This window comes from Haliotis asinina, chromosome 8 (genome assembly GCF_037392515.1).
Source record: "Haliotis asinina isolate JCU_RB_2024 chromosome 8, JCU_Hal_asi_v2, whole genome shotgun sequence".
Classification (NCBI taxonomy): Eukaryota; Metazoa; Mollusca; class Gastropoda; order Lepetellida; family Haliotidae; genus Haliotis; species Haliotis asinina.
The window spans coordinates 52,875,157-52,886,674 of record NC_090287.1 but is presented as its reverse complement, the minus strand read 5'-3'; the positions used below and the strand labels follow the sequence as shown (position 1 = coordinate 52,886,674).

The window sequence follows — 11,518 nt, the reverse complement described above, 5'->3', positions numbered from 1 at the left end:
AGTAAGAGTAAAATGAAGTGTAAAACATTGCTAAGATTCTTATAAGTGTTCATTGTTATTAAATGGCAGCAGTGCCATTCACCTTGATACTTAAGAAGTACACACACACAGACAGACAGACACACACAGACAGACAGACAGACACACACACACACACAATCCAAGCATGCATGCATACATACATACATACATACACACACACACACACACACACACACACACACACACACACACACACACACACACACACACACACACACACACACACACACATACATACATACATACATACATACATACATACATACATACGGCATTGCATCACGCCGTGATTGTATAAACACGGAGGCGACACGAACCATTTTTAACCCGAAGTTGGCTCTAATTTTATCTACTGAACTTCACCAAACCAATATTTACACTTGCAGATCAAGGTTAATGTGTTATCGGTGTCAGCCAACAGATGTATGGTGATATGGGAACACCCATCTGGCCTATTATCTTTTCGAAACATTTGCTGTTTCAATAGTCGCCATTAAACATTTTGTTACAGGATACATCGCTTCCTTTCGAACAGAGACAATTCAAAAAGTGAGGTGTCAGTAGTGCTTTCCTGTGCGTCCGAGATGTGATCCCAGGAGTTTCCAAGACAATAATAGAGATGGACTCCGTTGATAAGAATGTTCCAATGCGCGTGTCATCTGGCTTCTTGTTCTGAGTGGGCAGAGGAAGAAGAGATAATCACGTTGGCATATTCTACTTCGACACATGTACAGGTCCCCGTACTCTCTACGCCATGAAGAAAGCTGTTCACGTTACTTTAACGTTTCTGACGTTATGGATGACCCGGTGTGACGTCACCAGTGTTTCTGTCTGGCATCGGGAGCTGTCTTCCGTTAAAGGAGTCTGTGATGCCCAGTGCGAGGCCCTATGTCAAGAGCAGGCTGACATTGTGGTATGCATGTAACAGAAGGATAAGTATCACGTCCTTCCAGGTCCTTGTAACGCCCCAAATGACCTTGTAGTGACCTTGCTATGACCTTCTTGTCGCTAAGGTGATGTCTATCGTGCCCCGGCTCGAACCCATGAATACTTTATTGTGAATTTACATGTGTATGAAAATCTTGTTGGGTCGATCATCGTAAATGTACCATGGAGCAAAAACGAATTCAGTCGAAACTAAAATGTCACATGAACTTTAGCGACAATGTTAACTGATAAGTGGAGATCGAGTTGACGAGCTTAAACAAAGGTTCTCAATGGGCAAAATATACCGTTATGTAAATGTTGAAAACTGGGAAGCGTTCCATCTGAACATACATCGTGTCATATGTTATCCAGGAGAAATGCGAGGACCTATGCAGACCCAGTACACGGAGACAGTGGATAATTAACTGCACAGTGAGTTCACATCAATATTCATTCTTTATTCCATCTGGAAATGTGCTCTGAAACCGTTATTTAGTGTTTGGACGGTGTTACATTACCCCCTCTCTGCTCATTCCAGGATGGGGGTGACTGCAGCGGGGCGGGGTACTGTTCGGTCCTCAAGAACATCAGCCAAGGAGGTATGTATTACGCCGGTATTTGTCTTTTGGGGTTTGGGTTGTCCCGTTTGCTTGTTTTGTCAACGTCGCTTAACACTGACGAGGACATGTGACGGCGGCATGTAAACGATCAAATGGCTGACAACAATACCATCGATCTACGCGACTTTAGTGGCACGCATAGGCGGTGGGGTAACCCAGAGGTTAAAGCGTTCGCTCGTCCCGCCGAAGGTTCGACTACCCATATGGGTACAGCATTCTGGTGTCCTCCGCTTGGGCATTGCTTGAATATTGCAAAAAGCGGCAACCCCCCCCCCCCCCAAAAAAAAAAACCCCCAAAAAACAAAAAAAAACTCACTTATTCACTCACTCACTCAATGCCACACATCAACAAAAATCAAGAGTTGTGCATGCACGTGTGTGTTGATGTTTGTATCAATCCGAAGGCATGCAGCTCTTGCTGTTCTACCCCACTAAATACCATTCAAACTCCAACTCAATATATAGATTCTGTGCCGATTAGTCCTTGTTTAATTCCCTAATCCTGAACGAAGGTGGGTCAAGAACAGACACCATTTTAAACGCTGTTATGTGAGCGCAAAAGTCTTGAATGTGACTTGAGAGCATTTAAAATTCAACCAACCTCATTTTGCGTAGGTTACATTGAACCATGTTAATTTAAATGGGTATCTTGTTTGGCCCCCTTCGCATGCCTTCGTCTGTTAGGCATCGCGTTGGGGTTGGTGGCCTGTTCAACTGCTTCATTAGCTCTGTGGGGTAAGTTGGTGGTAAAAACGTTGGCTCGTCAAGCCAAAGACCCGGGTTCGATTCCCACATGGCTAATTTGTGTGAAACCGATATCTATAGTCTCCGCCGTGATATTGCGGGAATATTGCTAAAAAGCGGCTTAAAACCACATTCCCTGACTCACCCATTGCATCATTATGTAACGCCTTACACTTAAACACGTGGACTGTCTAAGCAGGCAGCCAATGAGATTGTGCTGTGGAGAGTATTTACGCCTTTCCTCGCCGTACTGCGCCTCTCGAAATGGTCACGTGAGAAAATGTTCAGAGACAAATATCTGTGATAAGGACTTTTTTATCGCTATGGTTGACAGTCTTCCTTTTCCCAAACAATTAGGTCGCTGTTCCTTATCTACCCCCTGCTTAAAATAAACCAGTTAGTTTAGAAAAAGAAAGTGAAAGGTGCTGTATGTCGTGGGTGGGTTGGAGTGCTGAAGGGATAGTGTAGCCTAATGGTAACTTGCTCGTCAAATCTCCACCTGTTCACATTGAAGAAACTGTTCTGTTCCTCTTATGGGACCAAACGAGTGCCAATTTCAGTCGTCCTCCGATATTGCTGAAATAATATCAAACAGGACAGAAAAACATACTCATGCACTATAACTCCATATACTGGCCTTTATAACAGAAATTGTTATCTAGATTGACATATTGCTCCTAATTAAGTACATGTAGTTGAATCAGTTTTTAAAACAATAGTCATCAGAAGATGACATATCCCCCGGCCCCCACTTATTTGAAAGAACAAATCGTCTGACAGTTACTTGATGTATTTTCAGATCAAGTTTGAATCGTTTCCATAGAAATCCTGAAAATATAAACGCCATATATCTGTAAACAGTAAAAGGCACCACTTCAAGATCTGTCTCATGTATCTACCAAGATCAGCCGAAAGATATGACATGGTTTTCGAGTTGTGCTCCGGAATGAAGCCAATACCTCCATTTTGAGATTAAGTCTGAAATATCAATTTATTAGTCCATATTATTTCCATGGCAACCTAGAAAAATAAAAATGCCAAAACGTTGTAAATAGGAAAAGCGCACCACTTTGTGGTCTGCCTCAAATATCTGCCAAGTTTTGCTGAAAGATATTAAATAGTTTTTGAGTTGTGCCCCGGAAAACGAAGTCCATCCCTCCATTTTGAGATTAAGTCTGAAATATTTCCATGGAAACCGAGAAAATAAGAAATCATAAAAACTCTGTAAATAGCAAAAGGCACAACCATAGGTTCAGATTATTATATCTGTCACTTTAGGTCCAAAACAGAACGGTTTTTGAGGTTTGCTCCGGGAACGAAATGATTACGGACGGACGGATGAGGCGTCGACTATATCCCCCCGCATTACATGCCGGGGGGATGAAAAGGGCTATTGAAACCATCACACAATAATCATTGACTCCTTGGTAGAAAATAAGTCAAGTCAAAACACTGGTTACAGAACAGTCTCGTTTCCTGCTTTCTGGGTTCCGATAACCTGTTCAGAATATTAGTTTAGACTAATTCATATAAATGGTTGCAAAAATATAATTGAGTATGCTTTGATAGTCTAAGCACTTGTTTATTGCAATACTACGCCCCTAATCCTTGCAAACACGTCGTACAGCGTGCTCTGTTGCACAGCGAGCTCTGACAAACGGAAACCTGGAAATCGCGGACATCTCAAAACGAGGCTCTGCCGCTAGACAAAAAATGGCGGTTTGGTACGGAAATGATTTTATAACAATCTCATTGTGCGTTGCAGAACAGCACTGAATAAGCGCAAAAAACTCATAACAGGTGTAACCAGTGAGCCATTGTGAATCATTTTGACGGTCTCATCAAGCAGGGACAGTCTGCGATTTGTTAGTTAAAGTATGCTGCTTAAACATCGACATAAAACATCGAAATACGGTGTTATTAAGGTTTCAAAATAAAGGGACCAGACACATAAGCTCCTTGGTAGAAGTTGCAGTCAAGGACCATTGCCTACTGCGCACTAAATACGTACAATGATCTCAGACAACTTTGGACCAGCTTTAAACTGCCCTTTTACCCCCTGGGTCGAAAGTGATACAATAACATATTATTTGGGCACCAAATGCATGCGATGACCGTTGATGTGGGACCAAACACATTCAGTTATCATTGACACCTTGAGACAAACGCATTAAATATTAATTGACATCATAGTACAAAACAAATAAGATGATAATGACTAAAGAACAAACAGTTATGAGGAGCGGTGGGGTAGGTTAGTGGTGGGCTAGTTCGCGCCATTGACACGGATTCTTGTCCCAGCTGATTCGAGTACAAATGAAGCCAATTTCGGCTGTGATATATTATTGCTGGAATAAACTCACATATCCAACAAAGAGTTGTGGTACAATCTTCCTCTCCCATTTCAGGCTACCTTCCTCCAAAGCCCGACGTTATGATCCTGCGGGACCCAGTGACCCGTCACATAATGCTCCACTGGACCCTGGACAACACGACTCAACACAGAATCATCTACATTGTCCAGTGGGATCTGGCCTTGCACCCGGAGACGCTCTTTAATGTACCGCCCCTCCCAAGCCAGAATCCCCAGGAACTCAAGAGAATATCCTGGTACACGCAGGGCTGGGTGAGTGACAGACTAACGCTAAGTCTCTGAATATATTTACTTTTTGGTAGAACGTTCTTTCAGTGTGTTCCATTGTTGTTGAATGAACTGTCCCCATCTTTTCTTTCGTTCAAATCATATCTGAAGACACACTTCTTTTCACTGCACTATTAACTCTACTCAAACATTATTATTATTTTGTAGCGCTTTGTTAATGCAGTAGTTTGATTAAGATTGCGAGTAGGAAGTGACAGGTCTTGGGCAGCAAAAATGGAAGCTGCCAGTTTCACATTTGAGACCAGCCGACTTCATCCAGGCTAATGAGTCGGATGGATTACTATTCTGTTCCACACACTGCATGAACACACGATGCAATGGCTTCTGAGAAAGCTTACCCACAAATAACCGAATCTGAGCTGACTTTGTGAATAAGATCACCTCCCATCGCTATACCGTCAAGTAGTACATTGCCATCAACAAAATCAACCTCAAATTTCAGATTGTGTCCAACAACCTTGGCACGCTAAAAATAGCCATGGAATTCGATGCTTTCACCACGAATCTTCAATCAATCAATATACAAATGTGTATAGTGCTAATATCCATCCTTCGGAAGGTTGCTCAAAAGCGCTGTTGGATGTGGTAGACTACCAAGAATAAATGAGTCTTTAATTTTGATTTGAAAGCACCCAGCTGCTCCTCCGTGGTCGCTTCTTCCAGAAAGACTACCATATTGAAAGGACCTGTCTCCAAATGTCTTTGTCCGACCAACAACTGACTTTGATATATGTTGTGTTGATGGTCTAAGGTTCCATGATATTCATGCACACGATCAGATATGTTTACTGGGGCTCTTCCGTGCAAGGATGTGAAGATTAATACACGCATTTTGTCCTGGATACGCTATATGATTGGCAGCCAATATAATGTCATCAGAAAAGGAGTGATATGACCTCTTAGTTCGTGTCAGGACTCTCGCTCCTGAGTTTTGAACCTTCTAGATCTCTAGCCTCATCAGGAGGTATTCTGGAAGTCCGTGAAAAAGAGCATTGCAATAATCTAGTCGAGATGTAACATATGCTTGAATCAGTGTTGCTGCCGTTTCCTTGGTGAGGTAGTTTCTGATCAGTCCAACATTGCTGATGTGATGGTAGCCACTTTGCACAAATTGTTCATGCGCTTCTCAAGGCTGTCGAAGACGACCCCTAAGTTCGCAGCATTATGGTGTATTTCGACCTTGCGGATTGTAACTGCCGCATGCTTCCGTAGTGCAGTATTGCACAGGTCTACACTTTTGTCAGCTAACCTCTTCTTGTGGTCCCCTAGTGCAACTTCAAGATCTTGTTTGAGGTTGGAGATTTTGATGTTTCTCCATCTCCGGAACGTCAGTTCTTGTATCTGGCGTCTGGGGACAGTGATGTTCATGTCGAAGAAAACGGCGAAATGGTCAGATTTGACTGACTGGTCCAGCTTGATTTTGGTTCGCTCCAACTCAGCTCTGGTGGTGATAATCACATGAGTACATTCAGTCAAATGTTGATGCAAGCCGTGAGACAGTAGAAGACTATTCTTACTGACCTTCCCTACACCCGTCTTCTCTGGCATATCTACATGCAGGTTGAAATCGCCACACAAATGTAACTTGCCAGGAAGTGTGACTAGATTGTCAAGCAGTTCTGGAAAGGTGGTGAAAAAATAGTTTCTTTTCTGGGTTGACGGTAGAGGGCAATCAGTGTTACGGACTGACTACCGGTAGACAGTTTGCGGATGTACTTCTCATGATGACTCCTTCTTCAAACCCTTAACTCTGTAGAGTCGATCTACATGCGACCGCAACACCTCCACCCTTTCCAGTATCCCCTTTTTACCTGAATACATTTGTGTGCTGTGTGTGTCAGTTTTCCTACTGCAATTTAATCGGTGTCATCCTTACTGTGTCTGTTACTGTTAGGATATCAAGATTATAGTCCACATTCAAATCTCACAGGGACTGAGCCTTGCCTTGATAACAACTAGTTTCAGTTTTAGAGTTTTAAATGTGCTTGTGATGTCACAAAATGCAGATTTTCTCTGTAAGGAATTGGGCACACATTCATTTCTGCGTCTGCCACGACGCGTTTTAATTCGCACTACAAATGCCAGATTAACTCTCTGAGAGTTGACATTGTAGACAGCGATACCGTGTGGTGTTTTAGTTCCTTCGGTGATTTGAGTTCACTGGGTGAAAACGTAAACAAAATGGCGAGAAGTATATATTGTGAATATGCACGCCACCTTCACTATTGTACAGACTGACCAGACGGTCAAACATTCCAGTACAGTCAAACAGAAACACATCAATACATTAGAATGCCTTGATTGGCCTGGTGGTTCAGCTTGGGAAATCAGAAAGCAATGGTGAAAGATCTTGTTGAAACTTCACAAAATGAGAGACAGTTTTTGCTCAAAAGTAGCACATTTACATAAAAAGTGCGAAGTCAAACACGACAGATTGATTCTCCAATATGTGAGGCTTCGTCATGCCAAAGTTTGGAAACGTCAGATGATGATATTTTCCAATATATTCCCACCCCCAAAAATATGTCAGAGCTGGAGAGATGCAGCCTATCGACGCGATACTCAGGTTCAGGAGCTCTTGATATGCATCAAATGAGGATCATCCGAAAAATATTTGCAAAAGTACACAAAATTCTGCCATGAAGAGCCTCCAGAATTGATTGGCATATATAAACGACTGGGATAGGAACGAGGGTGGTGGGTTCTATTATCAGACATGATCCTTCTGGTCAGGAGGTCAAGACTCTGGATGTCTTGTTTGGTCCAATCAACTACTCCAAAGAAATAGGCACAGCCAGAGTATTGGTGGCTTTGACCTCATTTCTAGGATTTAGCTCTGAGCTCCGGATGTCAACAAGTTTATCTTGAATCTGGACATTCCAGAGCTTGCATTCTAAGAAAGGTGTAACCCTGATCTTCCGCCAGATGCTCAATGACCCCTCCTCCTCCTCCTTGTAACTTGACCGATCCATCATTAGTTACTTTGCCAAATGAAGAGTATTACATTTGTCGAGTCCAAAAGTCTAGCCAATATAATTAGAAAAGGACTTGAAAAGGAGAACATGTTCTTTCAAATTGGCTTTGGCAAGTAGATCGATGTCATCCATATGGGATCTATGCCGAGGAGGTTCGGGATGTAAACCTTCTCCCTATTGAGCAGAAAGATCAAAGGATCTAAAGACAGACAAAGAGCAAAGTATTGAAGGAGTCTCCCTGAAATATTCCCCTTCTGATAAGAATAGATTCCGAAGTCTGCACCTACCCTCACGAGTCACGTTGAGTGGACCAGCAACTCATTAAAGACTTCTGTAAATCAAGTAGTCGCTCAGGGAGGTCAATACAATGAAGAGACTGTTATTATCAGAAAAACGAATAATTCCTTGTAAATTGAGAAGGAGCCCTAGTGAGATGGGAGTTTTAGAATTCTTAACATGAGGGAGTCTGGACTATAGCATTGCAGACCGGAAGGTTGGTTAGATGGTTGGCCGATTTGTAGGTTGGTCGGTCGGTTGGTTGTGTAACGGCGTACTCAGCACTATTCCAGCTAAAATGACTACGTAACCGAGTCTGGGCCAGTCAATCCCGTGATCAACAGCATGAGCATCAATCTACGCAACTGGGATGCGATGAGTCAACCAAATCATCGAGCCTGCTCACCCGATGCCGGTAGTCGCTTTTTACGCATGAGTAACAGATGCCACATCGTCGTGGTGATGGAAACTTATAATACGGACGAACTGCAAATTGCAACATTATCAGATTCGTCGGCAAACAACGCGTTTAGTTGTTACCGTACCTTGTCTATTTATTTTCATAAATGTTCTTCAGAACATAGTTCCATTTACCTGCATTACCTTCAGATAAATTTCGTGTAAGCACCAAATGAATGACCTCCGTATCTCTACTTACCATTGGTTAATAATGAACTCGAATTCTTTCGATTTTGTTTAGTTTACGTACGTGTGAAAGCAAAATATACAATATAAGGTCATCATCATACCTCTAGTATTTCGGAATTTGTGAATATTTTATGAAAACATTCAAGTAACTCCGACATAACTAAAAAATGTCCTCAATGTTGCATGTGGATTAAAGGGACATAGAAGTATTTTAGGAAAAGACATATCACCTCTGAGTGAAAGCTGCAAATTTGCACTGCCCAGAAACAGTTCAGCACTACCTCATTGAAAGTCCAGCTCATGAAAACCCATGTAAGGCTGTTAAAGAAACCGAAAAATACTTTAAATTTACAATGAACGCATTACTTGGCGATAATTTAATGTACGGTTGCATGTAAAGAGCTGTATTAGATTTCATCGTTAATACGGGTAAGTGCAACGTAATTAAACTGCACAAAAATATAACAGCTTGATAAGTGTTGGGCCCACATTGACCCTGTAAGTCCCAAGGACACCCCAAAACTTTATCTACCTACCTCAATGCTGCATTGACCCAGTTTCGCTTCGTGGAATGTTTTAATTCCTGATCGTGCTCTGTTTCAGACTATCAGCGACACCTACCTTGTGAATGAGGTAACAGATGTTTGTGTACGGCCGATGTTTAGAGTCGCCGCGGTGTCCAGGTTCGGATCCCGATGGTTCACTGATCCCATCAAAACACCAGGTGTCTATCCTCCCATGTTAGATTACGTCTACTTTAGAACAGGTTTTGAAACACACTCGGCATGACATATGAACTAAAAAGGAGCCCATTTGAGGTGAGGTGAGGTGAGGTGAGGTGAGGTGAGGTGAGGTGAGGTGAGGTGAGGTTGTGCCCATGCGGAAATCCAGACATGCTCTATTTAGGGCCTCAGCATCACATTAAGTGTTTGGTTAAGGGATAATAGCATGGTTAGGTCCTGTGAGACAGATTCACCACAAATATACAAAAGTCATTCAATTCAATCAATCCGAAATTGAAATTAGAAATGGAACGGCATTCCCTTTTGCTTAATTTATCGTTGATGTCTAATCTGCCATAAAACGTCATGATTAATTGCAGTTAGAAGTTTGATTACAGAAATTACACTTTGCACAACCTTTGCCAACAAATTGATCAGAGACGCCCAGTCAAAGGCACTGTCAAAACCTATGTTCTTGCATTCGCTTGAACTGGTCGCGTTCGCAAATACCCTGGACGTTGTTGTGGAGAATGTTCCACCACATACGTCCAATATTCGTGATGGTCTTCTCAGAGTCCGCCTGGGGATGGGATACGTTCACTGATCATGTATGATCAAACATTGCAGTGTGTACAGATATCTTGGATGCCAGCCACGCATGTATATCATCTTGTATATTCCACAGCGATCGCTCCTGTGCAGGTGAGGAACATCACCCACAGTCCATTTGTCTACGATGCCAACACTGAAGAGATCAAATTCGTGTTGTATTGGCATGAACCGCAAGGTGAGACATGACATACTGAGAAGAATGTTGGGTAATATGCAAATATTGCACGTGACTGCTTCTGTTCCACTTGTCAGGACTGCCATTTGTCCGTACACATACGTGACGTCTTGGCTTAAGTAATGGGGAAATTACGAAAATCTGAAGGTTCTTTCGTGGTTTAGAACCACACCCGGCAACGTTCCGCCTGCATGAAGAAACCGAGCGTGGTCCAAACAATCCAGATAGTATTTGTTACCCTGTCTGACTCGCAGCATTAACGGGTTACAGGGAGTGGCCGTCTCGGAGACGTATGCGGAGTGATACTTGCGACGAAGTATAGGAAATAGCCCGGAGTCCGGACAAAGTATAAGCAGACGTACCTGCACACACGCACACTATTCAAATGACTAAACCCCTTGACACCAGACCACATCTTACCATTGACTATAAAAGGGACAAAGAGCCAAACATAATCGCTTAACTGTCTGGATGGCCTTGTGGCGATGGTTAAGCGGAGCGCCGAAGGCCTAAATTGATCTCCTCATATTGATGGGGAGTGAGGTAGCGTTAGGGGAAGTCCCGGATTTCTCACATGAGTGCTATATGTGAAGCCCATTCCTGGTTTCCCCGCCTTGATAATATTGGAACAGAGTTAAAACCATACTTTAGTCACTCGCACCTCGTATAAAAACAATGTGTAAAACCAATTTCTTTCACCTTGATATTTAAATGAATAAATTTCTTATAAGCAGGTATGTCAACCCTCTGTTGTTAAGCTGAAAGTCACCTGTTTCAGGCTGGAATAACAGCGAGATCATCATGTACAGCTGGACTGAAAACCTTGACCAGCCTTGCTCGGACAGTGGTCAAAGTGTACCTGTTTATTTCGACTCCCAGACCTCGGTGGGCGTTGTTTCTCACCATTTTGTCGTGATGTGTGTTTGTTTGTCGTTTAATGCCCTAATCAGCGGTATTACACCTGTATGATGTCAGTTTTCAAATAAGCCATTTTGTACCCGATAATCCAGTGAGTAACATTATCAGCATTGATTATCGAGATACGATTCCCCGATTACCCAATCACGTTAAGATTTGTTAATCACTATATGGCTCAACATCAAGATTTGTTTGTC

At 42.6% G+C, this 11,518-nt stretch overlaps 2 protein-coding genes across 2 annotated transcripts in view; both read left to right on the top strand.

The window, feature by feature from the left end:
• The window catches only part of LOC137293419 (ubiquitin carboxyl-terminal hydrolase 34-like), a 299,421-nt gene that overhangs the window by 220,324 nt on the left and 67,579 nt on the right, over positions 1-11,518 (top strand). The window lies entirely within an intron of this gene.
• Positions 509-11,518, top strand: part of LOC137293421 (uncharacterized) — an 85,661-nt gene continuing 74,651 nt past the window's right edge. Inside the window, exons 1-7 of the mRNA XM_067823948.1 lie at positions 509-955; positions 1,342-1,401; positions 1,508-1,568; positions 4,742-4,959; positions 9,498-9,618; positions 10,302-10,403; positions 11,182-11,288. Coding sequence (XP_067680049.1) covers positions 797-955; positions 1,342-1,401; positions 1,508-1,568; positions 4,742-4,959; positions 9,498-9,618; positions 10,302-10,403; positions 11,182-11,288 — 828 coding nt within the window. The 5' untranslated portion in view covers positions 509-796. The remainder of the gene's footprint in view (positions 956-1,341; positions 1,402-1,507; positions 1,569-4,741; positions 4,960-9,497; positions 9,619-10,301; positions 10,404-11,181; positions 11,289-11,518) is intronic.